The sequence below is a fragment of the Coloeus monedula genome (assembly GCF_965178545.1).
Source record: "Coloeus monedula genome assembly, chromosome: 2".
Classification (NCBI taxonomy): domain Eukaryota; kingdom Metazoa; phylum Chordata; class Aves; order Passeriformes; family Corvidae; genus Coloeus; species Coloeus monedula.
In genome coordinates, this window is record NC_138782.1 from 45,189,077 (window position 1) to 45,215,316 (window position 26,240).

The following is a 26,240-nucleotide window of genomic DNA, read 5'->3' on the forward strand; positions in this document are numbered from 1 at the left end:
ACGTGGTCATTGTCCAGGGGTTAAAAGTCAAGACAGTGTCCAGTTCCTATCTGTTGCTTCTTCTATGACTTTGGTCAAATTGTTCAGTTCTTTCTTGTATTTTAGTTCTTGCTTCTAACAGTTGTGCACCAGTAGTCTCAATAATAAAAGTTTTTTAGCCAAAAGTGCTGTGTAAATGTGAACTTTTAATATGTTAACATTAATATTGATGTCATACATATATTCTCCTCCCCTTCGTCTTTGTTTTGGGGTTATTTCATTTGATGTTCACTGAAAAACAGCTGAGATGTGGTTGAAGGAACTTTTTATAAAGAAATGGAGCTGTGTTAAGAGAAAAGCAATAAAAGTACATTATGATATCCCTTACCGGCATTATTTTTTAGCATCTCAAGACATCATCACTTGTTTATACATTTTAATCCTAGTGTTACATGTGAGGAAAGAACACACAGGGACAATAAACACTAAATGTGTAAAGGTAGTTGTGTATTACCTCCAAAGGAAATTTTGTGATTTATGGAGAGATTTCATTTCTTGCTTAGTAATCTCACCAGCATGTCTAGTGTCACACCAGCACTATGCACATTAACTAAAAAGGTGTATTACATTCATCCTAGGCTGCTGTATATTACCCTGATAGATTTAAAAGAAGTTCAATTCCTTGCCAAATACAAAGCTCTATAGGTATTGGTTTTAGCAAGGACAGATAATGCATACTTAAGTATCTTTTCCTATTTAGCAGTAGTTTTCTATATACTCTGTGTGTAGAATACACAAGCACGACTTGGCAGAAAATGTTTCAATGTTAGGACTTATGTTCTGTAAGTTCCCCAATGAGAGCTTTACTTTTGAATGTAATAAAAGCAGAGCTATGCCAGTACACTTTTAAAAATCCATCCCTCAACTTCTCAGTGCTTTTAACTTTCTAGCAAAATCATACAGTTGTATGTTGTATTTGTACCCTGAGGCTTCAATATAATAGAGGAATAGTTCAGGCTAGGAGCAATGGTAAGTAGTATTTTTCAATTACAGGAGGCTGAAAGTGTAGTGGCATTCTGCAGGAAGTTTATTTTGGCACAGTACCTTCTGCATAAAAAAAAAATAAAAAGGTACCCTTTGTTCTAAAATGGCTGTGGATCAGTTTGTGAGGGTGAAATGTTATCAGCAAAGTGCCTGCAGAGTCCAGTGCTGGCTGAAGGGCTGCGATCCCAAAGTTTGGCTTATTACAGAGCATGCATTTTCTTTAAAACAGCATTCTTCTCTCTGTTCAATGTCTTTAAAAATGGCCAAGTTACTCTCACATAAACTCTTTCCCTGTTTAATTTGCTCTGACATAGTGCCAATACAAGAAAATGTAGAATACTACATGTAAGTAATCTTTTTTTTTTCCTTAAAACCTTTATTTGTAGTCAGTTCTTGAATAGCTCAGAAGACCATCTTTATGCAACAGCTGTGTGCACCAAACAAAGGTTCTCTAATTTCTCTGTATGTATTCATCTAAACCATAGCACAGCATTGGCATTCTTGTGCCAAAATGCAGCAACTTTCAGGCTGTGTATGGCATTTCCATTTCAAAAGGAATAGGTGTTCTGGAAGTGGTTACTCTATTGCAGGTTAGTTACAAATGAATTCCTGATGCCTTGAACATACCTGATCACAGGTTACAGTTTGTCAGTTCCCTTCGCAGGTCATCTGAAATGCTGCTGCCTGACTCATTTGATTTGTCTTGGACCTTGGGATTGTCATGAAATAGAAGCAGACAAGTTCTTCTTTCCTTCTTCCACCTGTGGACTTAACACCTAGAAAATTCCTTAGCCAGAGCTGTTTACCATGGACTGTATCACTTCAAAGGGTGAACCGCAGTATCAACAATGTTATTGTGCAGCTGCTTTGCAATACAAAGAAACCCAGGGAGAAACAAAAACCAACAAAACCTATATTGCACTGGCAAACAATATTTGCTCTACTGGAATTCTCTACACTAAGTATCTTGGTTCAATGACAGTTTTATTTGAAGAGTTTATGACATGAATAACAGTCGTGATAATGTTTCTGGAAGCTGCAGTGCTTCAGACATGCTAAATTTTGTCTAATCTAATTCTGCTGAAATTCAGTGACCTTTCTGTTGGTTTCAGTGGGAAATAAATCAGGCCCTTGAGAAATATAAACTCAAACAGCTTAAGAGTGGGGATGGTTGTGCCGGTTTGGCCAAATTTAGAAATATATCCTCTGAGAGAAGGCAGGTTATAAACCACCCCTCCCCCACCAGGTTCAGGAAAAAAAAGAAACACAGAAGCAAAAAAAAAAAAAAAAAAAAAAAAAAAAAAGCAGGGAACGAGAGTGTGTTATCTCTGTCTGCATCCTTGAGGGTTTTTTTTCTTCTCTCTGCTCAGGCTCAGTTTAAAAGCATAGAAAGGTATATATACAAATTTCTGGGCATAGTGCAGCGATAGGGAATACAACATCAAGTCACCCCAAGACAGTGGTCCTACGTTAGGACAATTGAATAAATCTTGAACTTCTACTCTGAACCTAGGGAGGGAGAAAAAGAAGACTAATTTTCAAACTTGGCTAATGAAGCTTGGGACAATTGTAGCAGTGAACTGAGCAGTTGCAGGCCTAACCAGCTGTCATTTCCCTATAGAGTCTGACTGTGGAAGAACATCCTGCATTAGCAAAGGCAGCATAGCACACTCTGCTGAGTAGTTCTGTTGGTGGCAGAATTTTTACTCCTAGAACTTTTTTCCATGGACCAGTCCTATCATTAAATGAAGGGATCGTACTGGATTAAGGTGTGGATAAGGCTTTAGATCAGGAGTATGCTCAGGATCAGGTAGCAGCAAATGAAGACCCTCATTTTGAAGATTTTGGTAATGGAGCTAGACAGCGTAGAGTACAGAAATATATAGTGAGTGTCAGGAAGTAAAGAAGTGGAAAAAGTTTGATATTTGAAGGCTTACAATGAAAAGTTACTGGGAGAGAGGTGACCTTTTGCATGCTTTTTAAATTTCTTCTCTGTGTCCTCTAATAACGTTTGAATGTGTTGGCCAATTTCAGCTGCATTTGACAGAGATGTAGGAGTCTGGGAGCGCAATACTTACTGCTGGTTGTTTTAAATAGGCAGCAGGGAAGATGGAGAAGGCACTCTAAGTTGCCCAACAGGAGGAAACTTTAGCATGGCATCACTTTATTAGGGCATCCATGTGAGAGGGAGACATCCCAAGAGGCACAGGGAAGAAAATTCTAAAAATTACTGAACCACTTCAGATGCCAGTGACGCAGCACATTCAGGAGCTCATCAGTTCGTGGTGCAGATGTACCAGGAGTCTGCTGGCAGTTTGTCACCCATCAGGGGGACAAACTTTATTAGTTGCAGGGCAGGTGGAGTTACTAATACTTTGCCTTCTCATAATTCCACAACATTTAACCATTGTGTGATTTTTAAAAAAGGAAAAAAAAATCAGGCTACAACAATTTTCAGAGTCCCAAACTAATAAAACATATTTTCCTACCAACTAAATTAAATATTATCTATGTGATGGAAAGGTGAGGAAGTTCAAGGATAAGTATGTCACCAAAAACATGAGCAAATATATAAGACACTAAAAATTAAAATCCAGATGAATCCATTCACTGTTATAGAAGGGACATGGCTGCTGGCTGGGCTACAGTCAGATGGTTAGCCTGATGACTATAATTCAAAATTGATGTGAACATTCTGGAGATGTCACAGGTATTGTGGACTGTCATAAGCACTTTAGATCAGAGTTGAACTCTTGTGGCTAAAATAAGAGAAGTAATGTTATTTCAGTCTTTCTGCAGGTGTTAATGTGCTGTCCATTGCAGAACTGAATAAATAAGCTGAGAGGACTAAACTTTTTACCTGTGAAATTCATTATCACAGAAGTGTCACTTATGCTGGGGTTTGTTGTGGGTATGATTAAGAGTTCTGATAAAGGCAACTGTTTCTGAAAATTAAACAAGAAATGAGATGTAATCTTTTTGGAACTGAAGGAGATTTTTTTTTTCTGGTTGCAAAGTGGTTAGCAGTAGTACTTTTGTGTTATTATTTGTAGAGTGCTTAATGCTAAAAGCAATTTTTAATTTTTTTTTTAAGTTTACTTCAGTGGTGGTTTTGTCTTAATGTAAATAAGAGTGTTGTTCCACAAAGAGGTATCATTTTACATCAAAGTCCTGATAAAACCCAGTAAATAAACTTTCCTGAACATATAAATACTAAACAATTGGGTTGTTTACAGCTAAATATTTACTTCAAAGTCTTAGAAGTGTTTAAAAACTGGTTTTTCTAGTTTCTGTTGCAGCCAATTCTCTTATAGGATCTCTTTTCAATCCCCATTTTCCTTTGCACACACCTTGTTTAAGCAGGAAGAGCTTAATTTAAGCCGTAATCTTTTATCAGAATAAACCTTAGTCTGTTTTCAAAATACTGGTGCTCCTCTCCCCCCTCAATTTGACAGGTCCCAGCAGCTTAGTGCTTAAAGCTGACTGATGCCTAGTAAATGCACTGTTTCACCAGCCCACCTCTGTAGGGTGACATTCCTTAAATTTACCAACATTGCACCAGTTTAAGTTATCTTTCTCTCAAGAACAGAGACTAGAGCTCTGGTGTGCAGGGGCTTTAGCATCCTTTGCCAGCTCCCACTGGGAATTTATACTAATGGCTGAAGGCAGGATGATCTGGTCTCTGTCTTTGGGTTGAGATTGTTTAGTGATGCTTTCCACTGCAGAGGCTTTAACTTACATTGTCATCAGCCGAGCGTTCATCTCTCTATATTTAGGACACAGTGTGCCTTAGTGCTCTCAGGCAAAGCTAAGCCTTACTGTTTTAATGACAAGTTCCTGAGATAGGATCTACCTGCTGCCTTTATTGCTCAAGCATAAATTGCCCGTGGTTAAATATTTGATCATTTAAGATACAGGTGGCTGCTGGGGGAGTTAGTGTAAGAAGCAGCATACTGATGATATACCGGCTGAGTTCAAATGGATCTAAAAGGAACTGGTTAAACTAGACAAGTACACAGATTTTGATCACTACCACTTGAATTCCAGCAGTTTATTGCATGGGACAAATTGCATTGATTTGTAACTATTGTTATTGAATTGATTAATTTTAACTAGAAATCATCAAATACTAACCTGTCCTTTTGTTTTATGTTTTCCGTTTTATCACAAAAACAGGTGTGTTCTTTTGTAGGTGGGTGGGGAAGATGGGGAAGGGAGGAGTGGGAGAAATGCCTTATGTAATTTTAAAGTTACTTCTTTTAAATGTATATCTCAAAATGTTAGTCACAGTCATATCTTCTGTATTCAACTTCACCACAGGAAGAAGGCAACAGAATAGGAAAAAAGTAAACTTTAACCTAAGTAGCAATTATTAATACAGACTTTTTACATTGAAAAAGAGTATTCCCAGAATGTTGTTGAAAATCCTACTAAAGGAACCAGTTTTTAAGTGAAATGTCGTATTTACTACATTGAGATACAGAGGACATGTAAAGTAGCACAAGTAAAGAACTGTAAAATTGTCATCATATCTTTTCTTCTTGGTTTCTAGAAATTCAGGTAGTGTGATGACTTTGCTGGTGTGTGGTTCTGGCCTTCCTTTGTGTCTGCTGACATCTGGCATGTTCAGATACTCGACCTCACATTTCAACTGTCATAGAACTTATTTATCATTTTGACAGAATTTGATCCCTTTAAACTCCAATCAATTGAGGGGCAAAGGGTTTTTTTAGTATGGTCCTGGAAATAGTTTGTGCAGCTTTCAAAATGCATAGTGTAAGGTTTACACCTCTATCAAAAATCCCTTGTGAATCCACAAAGACAAGTCAGAGGACTAATAGCATTTCCTTAAAATATAAAGGTATTTTTACGTCCTGATTATTTTCTAAGTGTTATTTCATTAGATGAAATTTGAACTGGAAATTTGCATTATACAAGATCCATGTATTTTCTCTTCCTGTAAGTTAAAACTGTTCAGCAGGATAAGCATTCTCTCGGTCTAGATTTGCAAAGTGATCCTGTGAGCAAACACCTTCCACCCTGCAAAGCCTCTTGCTGTTGCCAATGCACGTGCACATGGCCACAGAGATGGGCCTGAACTCAGTGATAAAGCTCTATGATGACAGCTCTTCTAGCAAAAAGATTTCTCAAATTGTTAGAAAAAAACTTAATACATAGTGTTGTGGATGCTGTAGCACTTCTCTTGCTCTTTTCAAGTGGCTTACCCAGTTCAGATCAAGCCTCTGCTATCAGTAACCTCTGCTGCAATGATGCTAGAGGACTGTGAACTTTTGCGTTCTCAGTCTTCAGCTGATGCTGGCAAATAGGAAAAGTAATCTTTTTCCCGAGGTGCTGGGAGGGTGGGGAGCTGCCATTGGTAGGCGCAGCAGCAGGGGCACAGCACAGGCAGCTGGTGCAGGAGGAGCAGTTCTCACACATTCCCTGTGTCTCTCACACAAATGTCATCAGCTGGTGGTAGGAGTAGCAGCAGCGAGATCACAGGGGTGTATCTCACACAGTTCACTGGGGTCCTGAGTTTATAGAAATAGTAAAAAGAACAGACAATTTCCGAAAGGAAGTAATCTCTAGGGTGTGATGCCCTGCAAGACAAGACTCCTTTTCTTTTGGAATTTTCCACTTCTCATCATGACGTCTTAACATTGCAGACACCAAGCAGTTGTGAGCATTCCCATGGCAAGGCAGCTCTGTGGTTTGCCATGTGCACAGTGTCATTGTTACAGACTCACTGTGCTTTCATTTTCTTTGGTTTTCATTGCCAGACATGGAAAATAGAAACTACCCTTTAGTTAATGTATTTCCTGTCCTATTAAAATAAAGAAATCACTGTTGTTAGCTCTTGCCTTGGTCTTGCTCATGCTAATTTCCATTAAAACACCAAGCCTTACCTGATATCCCTCACACACAAACACACACACCCCCTCCATCCCCCCAATACTACAGTGCTTTAGGAAAGTTCTGTACTGATATCCCTAGACAATGAAGTCTTTTACCTGTGAAACCTGTCACCAGCAACATTATTTTATCTTTTTGATCAATATGTCTCAAGCGTAATTCAAAAGAGCACAGCTAAGGTTGTAAATGATGTGGACACACTTCCTTAGCAGGTCTTAAGATTTGATCTGGTGAGCAGAAACAATCTAGTAAATGCAATGTAAGAATCTCTCAGCTGTAACATGGTGACTATGTGCAGTCTTGCAGTTTACTTTAGTACAAATACTACTGGTTCTCTTGAACTGCATTCCTCTTTCAAGTACCCTTCAGCATTGTTAAACAGTTTGCAAACTCCTGCTTTACTTGCCAGAGCAAGAGAGTTATGAGAGTGCCTGTAGTTACTAGTCTCAGCTGGCAAAATGGTAGCTGACATTTGGAGGCAATAACTTCCTGAAACTCAGTGGCCTGATCCCCTACTGAGAATACATTTCTTTTAAAGGGAGGGTAGAAGAGAGTCTCCTTACTCAAGTATGAAGTGTCATGATCAGAAAAATATGGACCTTTCATTTTCTAAATGACTGCTCAAATTCTAGTGGGAGGTGTCCCTGCCCATGGCAGGAGGCTTGAAACTGGATGAACTTTAAGGTCCCTTTCAACCCAAACCATTCTACAATTCTGTGAAATTACATTGTGTTTTCTGTATTTGTCTGGATGTCAGTGGTTGTCTCCAGTTGTCTGCACTGGCTGAATTTCAACTACTGACTGTCATGTTGGGTCAGTGCCCTGGTGGCCAGCTTGATGCCTTTCCAGGAATCGCTAGAGACAGCAAAAGTTCTTCCCAGAGGGCTCTGAACCTCCCTGCCTGGCACCTCCCTGCCTGCATCTTCATAGCTAGGTCCTCTTTTGCTTTTGCACTGTACAGAAAACAGCCCATGGAGATGCACCTTGTATCTTCAAGTCAGTTTAACAGAGCCCTGCTGCCCCTTGTCTGTGGTTAGGGGCAACCCCATCATAGAAGCCAGCTTCACCTAGTCAAATTATGCAGCAGAATTCAGCTCATTGCGTAATAGTGCAAAAAACCTAACTCCTTCACCAGGGTTTGGCTCTATTCTCCAAATGATTTGTGATTTTCGTTATTGGAAGAAGCTTTGTAGCTCTTTATTGCTAGCAAAGGTTTCCTGATTTTGTTATGTGGACCTTAGGAAGGAAAAATTCTGATTCATAGTGCTACATTTCATGGATTTTGCTACTACTTGTCATTTTTTAAAAAATAGGGCACAGATTGTGTATGTCTGTACCTTTAAGTCTTTTGGAGATCTTTCAAGATGTAAGATGTAGTAATAATGGTCAACCCTTTCCATTGCATTTCAGACAAACAGTTCGCAGCTCTCCAGGTTCTAGAGCTAAGACAATTTGAGTCACTTTTTGCCCTTTCTGTTCTGGACTGGTTTGGATACTATTCCATTTCTGGTATAATTTATACTGTAAGGGTATAACAGCTACCACAGATTACAGTATTGATGGCCACACTGTTACGAATCTCTCCTGATCTAACAGACTGCTTCGGTACAGACTGGAAAAGGCATTGCCCACTGAGGAGCTTTGTACAGTTTAAACAATACTTAAAATCACAGTTTTCCCTATACTGGATTCAAGGTTTTTGTATTTTGCTCTGCTCTGCCACAACAGGATGTTAAATTCACCCATGTAGTTTATTTTGGCTGTGAGTTTTAATTGTCTTGTTGAGTTTCTCATTTTGCATTTTCTAAATGTTGTCACACGATTCCAGTATTTCTTCTGGAGGCATCCAGGTTGAAGTGAAATAATTTGACTTTCAGATTACAGTCAAAGGAAATTATAGAGTGTTTAAAATAAAAGCTTGGATACAATAAACTTCGTTCTGTCAAATACTGCAATTTAAATGATCTCTAAACTCTGTAACATTTCTGGGGTAAGCAAACTTTGGAGGGTCAGTGGATCACTGTACACATCAATTTGTACTCCCACTTCATGTTTTGCATTCCACTAACAGAATTTTTTTCCTGCCAAACTGCTAATGCTTGAAAAATACTATGGAGAATAGCCATTTATTTTGTCTTTCCATTTACATTTTGAATGTATTTGTCTTAAAAACTTGAGTGAGATGCTGTATTTGTTAAACTTCACTTCTTTCACTTTATTGAATAAAACTAGATACAAAATCCTCAGACAAATTCTGCTGTGGTGTAGGGGGCCATCATTGTCACAACATCGGGAGAGTTTATCATTTTCTCTGCTGTTTGCATGTTTATATGTGATGGCAAGATTCCTCATACTCCTGGTTTGTGAAGACCTGCCTTTGTGTGTGTGTGTGTTTACAGCTTGCACAAGTAGACTCCAGGGCTGTACATCTGGGCGCTGTCCTGATCCGTGGCCTTACAACTTTGCTCATGGCCAACAGTGCCTGCGGCTTTCCATTCAAAATGGATGATCTGATGCCTTGGGCAGTGTTTGATGGAAAACTTTTTCAAGAAAAATACCAGCAGTCACACCAAGGTTGCTCTCTGGAAGAGCTTTTGGAAGGCAATGTGAGTAATCACTTCCTTCTAGTTCTGTATTCTTTGTAAAAATGTACCTGTCCGTTTTGTTTGTTGTTTTAATATTCATGTTTACACTGTTCCTCTTTCTTTGTATTTTTCTTCTCTTTCTTATTTCTTTTTCAATCTCTCCACAAAAAATAATAAAAAAAAAAAGTAGAAATACTGATCCTATGAAGGAAGCTGTAATTTTACCTTTATTTTTGTTCCCACACTCAGAAGCTAATATAAGGAAAATAGTTGTCAATTTCAAAGATGAAAATGCCCATAATAGTTTTCTAGTACTGAGATACTGATGAGACCTTTTCCCATAAGATTTTAAGAAACATATTAAGAGCACCTTTAAAAAAACATACTGGGTAACCCCAATTTTTAAAATGTTTAAGAGTGATATTTTTAAAAGCATTAAGGAACCTAAATTTTGAGATGAAGTTTTGTCAGATTCAAAGAGGAACTGGAAATCAGAAGGTATATATCCTGGTATTTATTTTAGAATCTCACCAAGTACCTTCCCGTGGTTCCAAGTACTTATTTAGTTCTCAGTCCCACTTTACCTTACAAATCTGGGGATTTATAAGATTTTTGTGCTATGTTACCAAAAGACCAGTATGATTTCAAACACGTCTGGACAGGGAGGTACCAGGGTCCCGCTGAGCACAGTGCATTGGAGTGGCATCATGGCCAGGCTCAGAGGCAGGGTCTGCTAGACTGGCTGCAAGGCTGTATTGATGCACTGGTGAAGCCTCAAACCAGACTTGCCTCGTGCCCCACCAGCACAGAATATGTGGAGAGGTGCTTGGGTAGATCTGCACCCGTCTGTGAAGGTAGCTCTAAAGACCTTCAATTAATTAGTCTCTTTTCAATGTGGAACGGAAAAGCCTGTATCATTTAATTACTTTTGAAAATCTTACCTTTGAAATGTTTTTACCTGATACTGAATGTATCACTTGAGGTTAAAGTAAAGTAATTACAGAGAAAAAAGGTTTCAGTTTTGATTTGTTTTAATCTCATGCATTCAATGCCAGTTGTTTTTGTATAACTGGTTTTCTTTTGTGATTTTGTGTCCAGTTACATACCATGCTGGTCTGGAGTGAGGAGTGCAACTCTTGTGGGTGGGTGGAATGAACATGTTTTTAGCATGAAGGAGGAGAATAATCCTTTCCATATGTATTCAATTGTATGATTAGGACCATAACCTCTCTCCAAATCCTGTGGTTCCTATTAATTGGTCTCTTGATTTCAGTAGATTTAGATTGGGCTAATGGTTCATCCAGGAATTTCATGCAGGACTTTTGCAAAACAATAGAGGGCTTAAAAAATAAATGGGAAAATGTAAAAGTATCCGGATCTGTGTGAAATTGATACTTGTTTTCCATTTGAGTAGAATTCAGGTTAGTGGATAACTTTTACAATACGTATTTAAATCTGTACAACAGTTATATTAATTGATATAGATATTTCTTAATGTGTTATGTTTTAGCTAACATTTTAAAATCTTTGTGTGTTAATCTTAGAGTTCTATTTTACTCTGTTTTATAACAAAGATGAAAAAAGATCATACTTTCCTAGAACAGACTTAGAAATATGCTTGGTCAACTGAAATATCTAGGTTTTTAAAAGCCTGATGCTCTGTTTTAAACAAACCCCAGATAAACTGTTCTATTATGAGGAAAAATACTCTAGCTATGTGAACTTTTAGGGTAGTTTAAATACCTTTTTCTTTTTTAGGTACAATATTATGGTACATATATGGCAGAGATATGTACCCAGACTAATAAAATAGCTTTCCAGCTTATCAGTTTGAGGCAAGAATCTGTTTTGGGGAAAATTGCCAAGAGATGCCAGTTTAGCTGGGAACACTGGCAATGCAACAAGTATACGTGATTGGTTTTTCCTATTATCATAAGTTCAACTTTAATAAATAAAAATGGTGCTTAGTTCCTGGCAGAGCTTAATGTACTGCTGGAAGCCAAGATCTTTCAGCACTTGTTTGTTAACAATCTAACCTTGAGCACCATAAATCTAATCTGGTGATAGTGACAGCATTGTATTCAGAAAAAAGTTATTCTACATGGGATGTTGTGTTATGGAAAAGAAAAATAACAAGAAAGAGTTACTCCTTTGGTTGTTCAGTGCTTGTCTCCTAACTCCTAGGGTCCCTTCTCTATTTTCTGGACAGTTGCATTACTTCAGGGACTCAAGGCAATCTCAGAATCAGTGTTGTTTTGAATATGATAGGCTTAAATACAGTTAATAGGTTTCTGAAAACTGCAGTGGAAATACAGTCCTGGTTAAATATTTACATGTATAGCAGAAGTTTTAGGGTTTGCTTCCTACAGGTTTTTATACCAAAAGAAGAAAATGTGTACATTAAATACAGTTGATATTTTTGTGGGCAAATTTTTGAGTAGCTCAGCTCTTTGTAGCCTAACAGCTGCTAAAGATGAAAAATGGACAGCTTCTGATAAGAATAAAAATAGAGCCGTCTTGTTTTTTTAAAAAAAATATGCTAAGCTCATATTATGCTAGTTCTCTGTTTTTCAAAACTGTAATCATATTAGTTTGCTTATCCACACAGAAAATTGGCTATAATAGTCTCATAAAGAAGTGAGGCAATGATATTATCACTTTATTAGCCTCTTTACTGTGCTTCTCACTAATGAGTGTGTTCATGATCAATTTTTTAAAATTAAAACCAAATTACATCATGGGGTCGGCATAAATGATGTTTTGTTCTTTTCTGATCTTGCTTTTCATCTGACCTTCATACATTCTGAATTTATTCCCCCAAGAATAAAATGAAAGGTTTTTCCCATTAGAGGGGGTTCTTTACAGGCTGGACCCAGTTGGTGTGGTGAAACAAAATTTTTAAAAAAATCTGTGGATTTTATTTAAATGTCTATAAAGACATTTGTTTAAAAATCCAATAGGAAAGTTCTCAGCAGGGTTCAGGGAGTCAGACTCTACCTCTAATTTAAGAAACCTCTCTAGTTACTGCAGTCTTGCTACCTATTAGATTTTTTAGCTTATCCTGTCATCTTCTTCTCTCCTTCCTGCTCCTAAAAAAGGAATTGTCATCCTGTAAAAATCAGTTCAATTTTATGAAAATCACAAATTATGCTATTGTTCTAAAATCTCTCTTTTCCTCATTCTCTTCATTGTGTACTAAATCCCACATGCCTGGTACCAATCAGGAAAAAAAGAAATACACTCTAAGATTCACTTTTTCAAAGCTTACAGAAATCAGAGAAAGTTAAGGATGTGTGATATCTCTCAATATTGTATCCTTAAATAGCTTCAGCTTGTCCTTTTGACAGTAGAATTTTTAATCACACCACAAGGTATACACTTGAATTTAATTCCCCTGTTTCTTTTTAGATTTAGTTATGTTTTATCAGTCAGGAGTTGAAGCAGATGTATTACTGTTGGGTTAAGTTAAGAGACTGATTTTAACTGGTGTGTTTTCTATGAGTTCATCAGTCCTTATCTGGAGGCTTTAACCATCTCTGCCTGAGGTATTGCTGATGGAAGTCTAGTTAAATATATCTACGGTGCAAGGTGATAGAACAGGACAGCAAGGGATTTACAGATGTGAGCAGAGAAGAAAAAAACTTCACTGAGAAAGGGGAAGACATTTCTTCTGCACCCCTACTCATCCCTCCAAGTATCCACACTTAATATTAAATGTTTAAACTTCATTTCCTGTACAAGTGTGAACCACCTTGATGCATGCACAAGTCTTGTAGTTGTTGTGTGTGTGTTTAATTTGTGCTACACCTGAAGAAAGAAGAGCAGAAGAGTCATTGATTTTTAACTGTGTTTTTTGCAGGAGTCTTTGTATACACCCTTCCAAAATCTGAAGTCTCTCATTTGCAAGGTTTGCATGGCAAGGAACAGAACGATACAGAGCAGACCAAGAGGGAATGGATTTAACACAGGTTGGCATTCTGTGAATTTTCTCAATAAAGTTAATGTATCAAAGAGCTAAATTACCCTTCAACAGCAGCAGCAATTACACAGGCAGCCCATCAAGCTAAGTAAATTTTAAGTTCTTTCTCCAAGAAGCAAATGAAGAGATCTAAGAAATATTTCCCTTTTTAGCAATTTATGTGAATTTGATTACCCGAGTTTACATAGAATAATATTTGCATCTAGCTGCGTGATTAGTGAGATATCTGCAATAAGTATCATTCATTGACAGAAACATCACTATTTATTCAGTGACTAAAGTTACTTTTATAGGAGAAATTAAATGACTCAGAGCTTTTTTCTTTCATTCCCTCAGGGGAGCTATTTTAACACTGACAGTTGAAGGTATGAGTAAGGTACTGAAGATGAAATACTTCTTATTGGACTCACTGACATATTTCAAAATAGAAGAGAGCTTTTGGGCAATTTGTAGAATTGTGCTTTTTTGTTTTAAGATCTTGCTTTTTCCCCCCAATTTTATGGCTCAGTTCTCTAAAGGCATTTGTTTTCCCTACCTGATCTGCCTGACTTTCAGGGAAAAAAACATCTGAAAGGTTTTTAACATCAATCACAGACCAGCCTGAATACTGAGGCTTTTGAGATTTTGAAATAATTTACACTGAATCTCAGTGTTTATGCTCATATTGTATTTATTACTTGCTTAAAACCTGATCAGTTATAATGGCTGCAAGGATAAAAATTACCCCTTCAGGATTCCTTGAGCAAATTACAACAGACAGAATGATTTTCTGCTAGTTCAGTACTTTGCATTATGTGGCAGCAATACTTCTGACGTGGCTCTACAACATGCTCATGCTGGACACTCAAAATTAAGGATATCTGTGGGTGATTTATAATACCAGACCTTGGTAGCATCTGCTTTTCCTTGAGAGCTATATTTAACCATTTTTATTATGATTTGTGATTCCAATTTGGACAGAGATTTCTGTTTGTTTTAATGACTGCAGTCTCCAAATCTGTGTCATAAAATTTTGATCTGGTTTCTAAATACACTTGTTAACAGCTTGTAATCATAATGTGCATAGATGGAAATGAGGACAAGAACCATGCTTGTTAGGCTGACTTTAGTTTGGAAAGATCATAATTGTGCATGAGTATTTTGGCACAAAACTAAGAAATACTGTTTCCTGAAAAAGAATACACTGTCTCTCTTTTTCTTCATTTAATCTTACATACTGTCAGAGTTGCTTAGTGAATACTGTTTTTCAGGAAGAGAACAAAGAGATTTTAATCCCAGGTTCCAACAACCACACCGAAGTCATTTTGTTTCTCCATATCATAACCAGATGAGGGGGTTCACACAGAGACATCCACAGTCACAAGGTAAAAAATGGGTACATGTTTGTGGGTTTGGAATTGTCCCTATCAACAATATAACAGCTCTGTATCTATCTGCAGTTCATGTTTATGTGTGCAGTTACCCTGTGCCTACAGCAGTCAGCAACAAAACTTGCATCAGTTATACAGTTGTGCACTGCCATTTGCAAAAACTAACTCTGCAGGGTGAGGTGGAGAGTAGCGTTGTAATCTGCAGTCATCTTCTACTCACAGTGTTCTGGGAAAACAACTTTCATGTGGTATTTATAATTTTCATGCTTGGTCTCAGCTGAACTGTGTTTGAAATTGTAATAGTTCTAAAACAAATTGGCACAGCTGCACAGAAATGTGTCTGAAGTCTTTAGCTGCAGATCTTCGTTCATACTTCAACAAAACACTCAAGCATGTGAATAAAGTTAAACACATTCTTAAGTGGTTTTCTAGAGCAGGGTCTCTGCTTCCAGGTCATTGCCTAACTGATACAAATGCAAGTTCTGTCTTGCCTTGGCATTAATCTTAAGTCATTCACCAGTCTCACTTCTTGAAAAGAACAGACATTTCAGTGAAATGCCACTGTGGATAACACTGTTGAGCTGACTTAAATCAGTTTTACTTCCTTGTTACTGTGAGTTGAAGCACATACACATAGATTAAAGAAAATAAGCAAAAGGAAGAGAAGTGTCTAAGAAACACCAATTATTTTATTAAGACTGCAGAGCCTGAATTTCTTTCGTGTTTCCAGGTGAGATTTTCAAAGATGATTGATGAATGTGTTTAGGAAAAATAAATAATAAATAGGTGTAGTGAAGTCTTTAATGTGTTTCAGCTGCCACTGTTGAAAGCTTGAGAGTAAGATAATATTATTTGATTCACAAATAATATTCTTCGATCCTGTATCTAAAATATAAAGCTAAAATGTAGACTATTTATGCTGACCATAAGCAAAACCAAATCTGGTCATTGTTAGCAATTCTTGACCATCTGAAGAAACCTGGTATTCAGGGGCCAGATCATCTCTGACCAGCTCCAGAGATCTTATGGTTAGGTGTATTCCACAAAGTACATTCCACAGTAACTGTGCTCCTGTGTTATAAATGTCTTTCAGTAGCATTATTTAAATATCTTGGCTTCTTCTACACTAGCCCTATTTCTTACCCTCAGGACACTCTTAAAACATGATCCCATAACTGCAGTTAAATTGCCTGTGTAAAAAAATAAGTAAAACAGGTTTATTGTGAAAATACATCTGTCCTTATAAAAGAGCCCTGCAATGTTTTAGAGCTCCTTTTAAACTGATCTGCCAACGTGACTCATTTTGACAAAACTTTTTTCCTAAGTTTGCTAATATTAGCACAGGTATTTGGGTTGCTTCTCTGTGTAGCTGTCGTCTCTGCTATATGTGTGTCTCACCAAAGAGAGAGAAAAAAGAACAAAAAAGTAGCCATTTTCTGTTCATGGTATCTTATGTGATAAACCTTCCTAGTAATATTACTGATATCTGTCTATCCCATCCTCTAGGTACCTTTCCATGGTACACTGTTATGGCTCCTGCTGTTGCATATTGTATATAAATCATTGGATTAAATGCAGTGAAAAGTAATGGAACAGTAACCATGGGACCCATATCTTCTGTGTCAGGAGTGTACATAATGATTAGGCAGCCTTTGCTCTCTCTTATCAGTTAATGTTTAAGAATTCTGTGACAATGTCTCAACTTCAGCAGTGGAGGAAAGAGTGTCTCCACCAAGAAAGCATCAAGCTGAGAAGCGCTGGTATTTCTCTGAGAGGATGGCTTGGATCCCCTCAGGCAGAACAAGAACTGGACTTAGGCATCCTTCATTATATGGTCAATAGTAACCACCCAGCTGCTGTAATAAGTAGCTCATCTTCTAGCTTTATTTTGAGTGTAGGGAATTCAGCTGTGGGGGTTTTTGCGTTTTGGGAGGGTTGGGGATTTTTTTTGTTTGATTTTATTCATTTAACTTCTCTCCATAAATTTCTTGGCTGTGTGTTACAAATGGATAAGAGCACATCCATGTTACTCAAAGCAGGACATCTAAGCCTCACAGGAAGGTAGATTTTCTCTTAATATTTCTTGTTTGATAATTTATGGATTTTGGGTTTGTGGCTGCACCACCACACCACAGCCCATATGCCCTATTGGTAGACAAACTTCATTAATTAGAAGTTAAGACCACCATTGTTTTCCATCACAATGTTAACTCATTCTATAAGAACCTAAAAATAAACAGAGCATTAAGAAGTATGGAGATCACTGTTAAGTATCCATTTCTTCACAGAATGAATTTGCATCAAAAGGGTACATTCAGTCTTAGCACACTGTAAAACACATAACTACTGATAATACAAGCAGCCTCTCATTTGCAGGATACTTAGTCAAGTCTTCCACACTGGTGTTGTGTTAAAGCATGTTTCTGATTAATAGGATTTTGGTAGAACTGTAATGCAGATGGGACCTGGTAGAACTTCAGTGCTGAAAAAGATTTAATTTACACAGTGAGCACTGCTTTGCTAATAGGACTCTCTAACTAAAGCAGTATTGTGCACGGGCACATTTAAACCAGTATGACAATATTTGTAAATATAGCTTATGTCTGGTTCTAAACAGCATATTTTCCTTTCCTGAATTCATACAGTCAGACCTACCAGCCACTGATGAGAATCACTATCCCAACCCATTAATTGGACTAGGTTTAAAAGCTACAGTCACCCAAGAGTTTTAAGAAGAGCTACCACAGACTTTATCCTCCAACATCTCAGAATGCTAGCCATAATTACACACCAACTGGACAGGGACATGCACTTTTTTTAGGATATATATAAATGTAACTTTTCTTGCAGGCTATCTTAATAAGCCCTTGTTTTGCTGCTTCTATGCTCATTGAATGTATTTAATTCCTCTCTCACTCTCTCCAGGTAGAGGATCAGGACATCCATACTGGAGGAGATATCACCTTCCTCCTCGGTAAAGAATTCATGTCTACAAGTGGCAAACTGAGATGGCGGAATAGTTGCCACTGAGATAGTTTTTGTTTATGAAAGCCTGTTTTTATGAACTTTGCAGAGTAACTGAACTGTATGACTGTGGAGGAAATCACACAAAGCTGAGGATGTTCAGCTTGTTAATCACTTATCATGTTAGGTCTAAGCTTGTTAGGAGACCAGAATCACTAAAACTTAAGTTACTGGTACCTGAGGCACAGTAGCATCCCAGTATGGCTACATTGTTTTGTCCACTTGACAAAGGAAACTCTGAACTGTTTTTTATAACATTGTGAGATATTCCTGAGTGTAAATTTAAGACTTAAACTATACTTTTTGCATATTTTTGTAACAGTTGTTTATATTCCAAGACTTTCCTCACCATGAATAATGTGTCATGTCTATGCTGTATTGTGGTTTGTGTCTTGATTGTGGATTATATCTATATCTTAAGGGTTATACCATTGTTATACCTGGAACCCTGTAAAGTTTGGAGCATGACATCACTGATGTAAGCATCATCTGCCAGTGAAACAATATGAGCTTCTTGTAAAATGTAACACTTTCTTACAAAGGACAGAAATTGCTTTTACATTTGATACTTTTAGTTAAGCAACTTTTTATACCTTTTTCAACTGAGGAGAGAAAGAATCTATCATGCTCTGCTTCTATAATGAAGAATACATATGAGAACTCAATATTTATTTTCTGTCCAGAAATCTAATGTAAACACTTACCTTCAAAATTATTTCTTAAAAATTGATATGTTTCACTCTGTGATTTGGTTTCAGTAATATATGTATTTGTTTAGTTATAAAATCAAGGGGGTGTCAAGAGAGGAGCCAGGCTCTTCTCAGTGCTGCCAAGCAATAGGACAAGAAGCAATGGGCAGAAACTGATACATGGGAAGTTCCATCTGGATATGAGGAAGAACTGCTTCAGTGTGCAGGTGACTGAGCACTGGAACAGATTGTCCGGAGAGGTTGTGGAGTCTCCCTCGCTGGAGATGTTCAAGAACCATCTGGATACAATCCTGTGCCAGGTGCTCTGGGATGACCATGACTGAACAGGGAGGTTGGACCAGATGACCCCCTGTGGGGTCATCCCTTCCAATCTGACCCATTCTGTGATTTTGTGATTATTCTTTTATTGTTTCTTAGGCCTTGTGCAGGTAACTCCTTTTAGGCAACTGGCAGTGGAACTTCATTCCTGTTTGGAATCCATGTTATGTCAAAGTGAATAGCATTGTCAGACATGCATAACTCCATACTCAATTTCCTCCCATGTATTCTTCTGTTTGTAACCCAATAAATATATTTTTTCATACTCTGTATATAGCAACAATCCAACTTAATAAATAAGCAGTAAGAATTTCTAGTTCTATTAAAAGTTTGAACAGAGACCATTTTTACACAACATGGTGTCTTGATTTGCATTTCAGGAAATGTACTGTCATGATAGGGGTATTCCTGCTTCCTTTTTCAATCAATTTGCCACTGACTGTAATTGCACTATCATTTTTTTTACTATAATTTTCAACCCTGCCCTCCAAACCTTTTGAAATAATGTGATCTGAATTTTATGGAAAGTTCTCTGGTTTCAGAGATCTCATGATGTCTAATAGTGTATTTTAAAAGAATGTGATTGTGTGCCAGAATTTGTTGGTAATTCCCTCTTCAGGCTTTGATATGAGGAAAGATATCTGTTGTCCTCAATAAACAAAGTTAAATACAGTTAGAGTGGGAGTTTTGCTGTGCTAGCTGTGGTATGAATTATTGGTAATAATTACCCTGACTACTGAAGAATTGATAGCATCTTTGTGAGGTTCTTTTTCTTCCTAATGTTAGACCATAAGCAGAAGCTGCTTCTTATTATTATTTCCAAGCCAAAAGATTTTTTTTTCCCACCAGGAAGAGTAGAGGGAAAGCAGAAGCATGAAGTTGAAACATAGAGGTGCTACTTTCCTGTCTCACTGAACTTTGAATTGTTCACAAAGTACCACAAAGTTTATGGACTCTAGAAGGAAATAATATAGGAGAACATGACCATAAAGGTTCCAGTTTAATAGGGTTTCCTTAGTATGTGGACTACAGGGTTGTTTGGAATTGTTCCAGAACAGAGTAAAAGCAGACGTGGATTTGAAGTGAAGCAACATATGTTTGTGAAGAAAAGCATTATTGTTCAGCTGTACTGCTCAGTGCTCTCTAGCCTGTGCACTGGGTAGCTGCCTTTCATCAAACGTTCACTGAAATTGTGGATTGATTTATTAGCTTTATGTGTTCCCCTTCTGGAAAGGGATGCAGAGAACATTCTGTAACATCAGTAACTTAGTCAACAGTGACTCAGCAGAAATTGTTACGTGGTCATTGGGAGAGAGAGTGACTGACAGGAACACATCTATCAACTTTCCTCTTTATGTATCCTTCCTCTTCAATTACTTCGCTCATTTCTGACACCGTCACACTGGGAATCTGAATGTGGACTGAAGAAAACACTGAAACAATGAGTTAATCTTAGGATGCTGTGGCACTGCAAGTATCAAAACATATAGTTTACGCCTCTTTCATTAAACAGGAGACTACAATTTTAATTGCTCTGCTATCTTAGCAAGTGCTGTGCTGAGATGGAGGGGAACAGCAGTGCTAAAGCTCTACAGATCTTTTTGTGCCATGCTGTCTGAGCAAAATTATAAGGATACTCCAACATATGGTATAATTTTGCAAAGGTGGTCTTTATTTAAATGCTGGGGAGGAAGATCAAAGGTTTACATGTTCACATTTAAACAGTGACTCCCCTTTGGCAGCTAAACTGGGAGACAGGCTAGTATATGCTCCTTCACTAGGAAGTTTGATGGGATATTCCTCTGTGGAGCAGAGCCTCTTTCTTAGAGTATCTTTTGCTTCTATAGAAGCATGGTCAGCCCAGTAAATAAGCAGAAACCTTGGTATGTTTATGCCATACAGGCATATCATGCTTGAGAGTGTAGGAATGCCATGAGGGTTTTTTTGGGCACACACTGATAACCTGTTAAGCTCCTCAGTGTAGGTCATTCAGAACAGCTGAGGTTGCTCAGGACTGGGCTCAGTGATGGGGAGTATACAAGCACTGGTGTTTCCTGGTATCCCTGGTGCAGAGGTGACCAACAGCTCCATGCCTGCATCCTGAAGGCATTGCCAGGCTCTCCTCCTGGTCCTCAAAGGGGTTTGACTACCTGCAGCTAGGTGACCTTGGATCCAGCTGGTCATGAGGAAGACCTGTGTGAGAGAGCTGTGGGAAGTCTCCTGGGAGTGCCATGACTCAAGAGCTGCATTTAAGCCCAGATCCTTGCCCCTGGTGCTTGCCTGATCTGCTTTGCAGGAATCCTGTGCCCAGCCTGTCCAATTCTGCCTTTGCCTTAATGATTTGACTTGCTCATTTGACATGGACATCCCCCATCCCCATGGATTTGTCCAGTGATGACAGGACTGTTGTGTGAACGTGGTTACTGCCGTCAGATGTGCTCTGCTGTTCTTCAGGTACAGTGGGACTGCACCCCTGTCACTCAGGTCACTGCCCTACATTGCCCCTTCACTGCTGGCTTGCCTTCCCCTGTGGAGCAGGCCCCCCTTGCTGCTCCATGACAGCTTTAAGACCCTGACAGCACAGGGGGTCAGGAAGTTTGGCTGAAACTACTACAGTAATTGGATGGTGTCAAAACAATAGATACAGCCTGTGGGCTGAAAACTGCTGGAAAAACTGAAAATGGCAACAAACCAGCCAAGTGTCTTTGTGTATCCCTACAGAATTAGGACCTTGTGTTTCTTGCTTTCCTAGACCTTGCAGCTGACACCCAGACCTTTCTCACCCATAGCCAGGCTAATGGGTACGATGTGCTTCAACAGTGCTCACCACAAGTGTGGAGCTGGTTCAGAGCACGGGAGCTCATTTGTTGAGCACGGGAGCTCACGTTCTTGACACTGATACTCGTAGAGCTTTCTGGCTTGTACTGCTTTTGGAGCCCTAGGTTGGTGAGCAGGCATTAAGTTTAGCCTACAGTTTTTACCTAAAAGTATGGCATTGAGACAACACATGATGAGTTGAAGAGGTGTCTCTAAAAGACAGGGGTAGCTGGCAGGGTATTCTGTCTGAGTGCTTGCCAGCCTAAATTTATTTAATCTTACTACAAAAATAAGGTCTAATGTTTGGTTTTGCTTGTGCCAACTGGGAAAATACATCTTTAGTGTATTAAAACCCCTCGACCTTACAGTCTGGAATATTTGTTCAGGTAAGGAATCAAAACCAGTTATTGACCCAGATCCTGTACTGGGTGCTGCTCATTGCCTGGGTAGCAGCTATGGCAGTGCACAGCTTAAAACTCACTAACGCCTGAAACTGGAGCACAGGCAGGACATCAGCTGCAGCAATTGCAACTACTGACTCCCATATCTCTAAAAACTACAAATACAAACATACAGCACCAAGCCTGACAGCGCTCAAGAAGAGTTTGGACAATGCTCTCAGGCAAATGGTGTGACTCTTGGGGATGGGGCTAGGCAGGGCCAGGAGTTGGACTCAATGATCCAGCTGGGCATATTCTGTGATTCTGTGTGATTCTGTGAAATAGAGAGATAGGCAAAGAACTGTTTGGGGCAAAGAACTGTTCTGAGTGCAGAATTTCAGTCACACAGTGTTGTATTCTGCACTGGGTGTTCAGATTTGATACCAAAATTGTATCTTGGAAATAAGCATCACCAAAAGACTCTCATCAGTGATGATATTTGTGACTACTGTTTACCATTCCTTTAGAGATTAAGGACTTGATTTGGTGATCAGATACAATCACAAACCTGAAAGTTACACAGGCAAGGACAAGACAATGCAAGGGATGGGTGCATACAACATTTAATATTTCAAGGCTTTTGTCTTTGTGTTGGTTCTGATTTTCCAGTTTACTCATTAGATCACTTATCGAATGACCTTTAATTAGCAGTGGTCACATAGATAAACAGGGATATATTAATTGTTAATATAGTTAATCTAGGCATGATTTTTTTTATCTGAATACATTGATATTTCAAATGTATTACGCTTCTCTTTTTTGTGCCAGAAGACACAAGAAATACTAGGCACAGAAACAAATCCTGAATATAAGCTCTCTGAAAATGCTTGATAACTGCAGGCTTTTTAATAGAAAATAGTGCTACCTGTCTCAAAAATTAGGTAGCCAAGTCTGCAGCTGGCTTTTAGACTCATATTAAAGAGCAAAACTGTACTGTAAGAGCTGTTCTGATATCAGATGTGTTTCCTAAATACGCTTTAGGTGGCTTAAAAATTCAATAGCAATCATAGTTTTTAGAAAAGTGATGAGAAACTTGCATGGAATTATGGCATTTGGAAAATTTAGGTCAAGGTAACCATTCATCAAGGAGTTACCTTCATCACATTCAGCTTTATTTTTAAGAAAGAGGTTGATTGTTAATAGCAGAAGACCAGCAGGTTCTGTATTTACTTCCTGATAATACTTTAATTTTTACTTGTGATCATGATGCAGCTCATCTAAAAGGGATGTAAGTGTATAATGTGCTGCCTTTTGATAATCGTCTTTGTCCCCTAGTTTAATTACCCATCAGGTCCTTCAGTCCTTCTGATCTGTATTCTGCTTGAGGGTTTTCAATTCCAGTGAAGTTTATAGAGGTCTGAGGCAGGGTGCTGGTGACAAAGCCAGACCTCTTGTTACACAGTACATCTATGAAAGATCACCACATTTAAATAAGGTGATAATGCTGCCCCCAAATCTTCATCATCTTTGAGCAAATTGTAATACTTGCTCTTCAACAAAGCCTTCATTTTGTAGGTGTGGTTTAATTTCTACTCCACCTTCCCTATGCAGAGGGGGATTTTACAAAGGAGCAAATAGGAGAGTTTCCAACAAATCCAAACAAAAGAGGGAGAGCAGCTACTCAGCTATGTACAGTAGCACAGAGCATTTAGAAGGTGGCCAGTGCATCTAGACCAAAACTTCTAGGCCTTAAAAACAAATCAGAAACCTTGAGCATATACTGGTTTGGAATACACTTAATGCAGATTTGTTTGTGTTTTTTATTGACTACCTGCATATCTAGGCTCGTTTTATAACTGTGTGATACCAGTGCACATCTAGGCCTTGATTGTGGTTTATTCTTTAAAAAAAGATTAGATTTTGAATGATTTCCTGAAGTTTTTGAAAAGAAATAATAACCTGCAAATAAATTCAGGCTTCTTTTATTTTGATGGGGGAATTCTTTTACTTCTTTGCATTGCTGGTTACTATATTGATACTTTGTGACAAATAGAGCTGTAAGAAACTTTTGCTCCAAGCAAGTTAAAAAATAGCATCAAAGAAAAAATATTAAGTGCTAACAGGAGCCAGTTTGGATGTCTTAACACTTCCTTGTTGGGAGTAGGAGCGAAATCCCAAATTTGTCACTGTGCATTTGTTTACACTAATGTGTTACTGCTTAATCACTCCACCATCCCTCTCCCTCATAAACACCCCCATCTGCCTGTAGAAAGAGTCCAGCTTAGCAAGGCTGGTGGTTTCTGATATTAGAAATTAGGAAGGGAGTGAGGAGAGGAGAGGGCAAAAAGAAAAAAGGGAAATAAAGCTTTTCTTCTGTCCTTATGATCCAGGACTAAGTGATTCAGGGGGTTAACTGCTCTGTGTAATGCTCACTAGGGGCTGCAGCTGGTGCCAGCTTGAGCATTTAGATTTTGAGAGGATGAGTGTCCAGCCTGCTGGAGGATAAGATGCCTCTCTGTGTGCTGGATATGATCTATCCTTTGAGGGGAAATAGTTTCAATCACAAAACACTTGTACTTTTAGGTATGTTAGGGTAGCGTGTAAACTTTCTGTAAGAGACCCTGTAGCATTTTTCTCCCATACAAAAAGTTTTCTTGCTCTCTATATGACTTCAGTTAAATCCCTGGAGAGCCAGAGGAAGGGTCTTTTATTTTCCTGAATTCTGTTGGTTTTAAGTTGGGCCTATCAAAGTAACTTTACAGAAGAAAATTAAGCAGATATGAGGCCAGGGTTGCTTGAAAAAAGAGAAATTAAAGGCTATGCTCTGTTTTAGACGGCTTGTGGAACTTACTTCATATTAACTGCATCCTTTTAGATGTGTTAGGCTGACAGTGCTGGGAAATTAGCCCAGGCCTTCTGACTTCTGGTAGTTTCCCTGACTGCTGGACTACGAACTGGCATGACAGATTGCATCCAGCACAGTAGGCTGCAGAAAGTAGTTAATGGAAAATAGGCTGCTTTGATGTTCACTTCTGGTGGGCTGATCCTCTGGTTTAAAGGCTAAACATCCATTGTCCTCAGTAGGAGTTTTCTTTATGAAAAAACTTTCACAAAATCTGTAATTTCCATTTTGTCTTCTGAGACTGTGGTTTGCTCTATTTCTACATTCAGTAGCCAGCAAATATTTTCAAGAGTGATTTGTAATTTTCGAGTCTCTAACTTCAGAGGCCACAGACGTGGCCTTATTTCTCAGAAATAAGCTAAGCATCTGTCCTCTCCTGCAAAATCAGATGTCTCTAAAGTATTTCCATCAGAGCACCAGAAACCAAGGCACCTAAACCCACTGCCTACTTTGCTGGAAAATGGGGCTAAGCACTGCAGAGATGCACCTTAGAAAACAGGCTTGGCTAGAAGTAAAATGGGGGGAGGGCAAGGAGAGTGAGAGCAAATACAGTAACAGCCTATGATTAGAAATCTTAACAATGACAGTGAGTTCTGTTTAATTCCTAACTGCTTAAAAGCAGGCCTGGGGAAATGCTCTGCTTAGAAATGTCATGGAAAGTGCAGCTGGTCCATAGGCTTTATCTTGAAAAGCAAAGGATCTTTCCCATTTTGCAGTAACACTGCCATTTACTGGGCCATACCACTAGCAATTTGCAACAATGGGAGGAAAAAAAGCTGCCATTTGACCTAGAATGCAATTTTCAACTAATTAATAAAGTGACCATTAGTGCCCGAGGGGATAATAACAGGAATAAGAACAAATTACTGTGGGGTGCAAAGGAGGCTTGGGCATTGTATTGCAAATTTCTTATGGCACTATTCTTTTTTTTTTCCCCCTCACTAATACTTTTAAAGTGCCCCCACTCAACACTTGCTCCTTGTAGGACCCTTGCAAACCACATAAGAATTAGCCCTTCAAAGATCAATCAGGATCTAATTGTTGTTAACAAAGTGCCACCTGGAGAGAAATGTTACAATATACCTTCATTACAAAGCATTCAATCTCTCTCACACTCACAAGTCCTGGCTACAGTACAGACAAAAAGAAGCAGTTGCTAGCATTAAGATCAGGCACCTGCAATTGCTTGTAAGACACTGCCAGTCCCTGCACAAACATG

At 38.5% G+C, this 26,240-nt stretch overlaps 1 protein-coding gene across 1 annotated transcript in view; it reads left to right on the forward strand.

Annotated features, from left to right (window-relative positions):
* Nucleotides 1–18,771, forward strand: part of FAM120B (family with sequence similarity 120 member B) — a 46,295-nt gene extending 27,524 nt beyond the window's left edge. The window contains exons 6-9 of the mRNA XM_082302556.1: nucleotides 9,336–9,542; nucleotides 13,381–13,489; nucleotides 14,751–14,864; nucleotides 17,796–18,771. Of these exons, the coding sequence (XP_082158682.1) occupies nucleotides 9,336–9,542; nucleotides 13,381–13,489; nucleotides 14,751–14,864; nucleotides 17,796–17,848 (483 nt within the window). The 3' untranslated portion in view covers nucleotides 17,849–18,771. The remainder of the gene's footprint in view (nucleotides 1–9,335; nucleotides 9,543–13,380; nucleotides 13,490–14,750; nucleotides 14,865–17,795) is intronic.
* The last annotated feature ends 7,469 nt before the right edge of the window (nucleotides 18,772–26,240 follow it).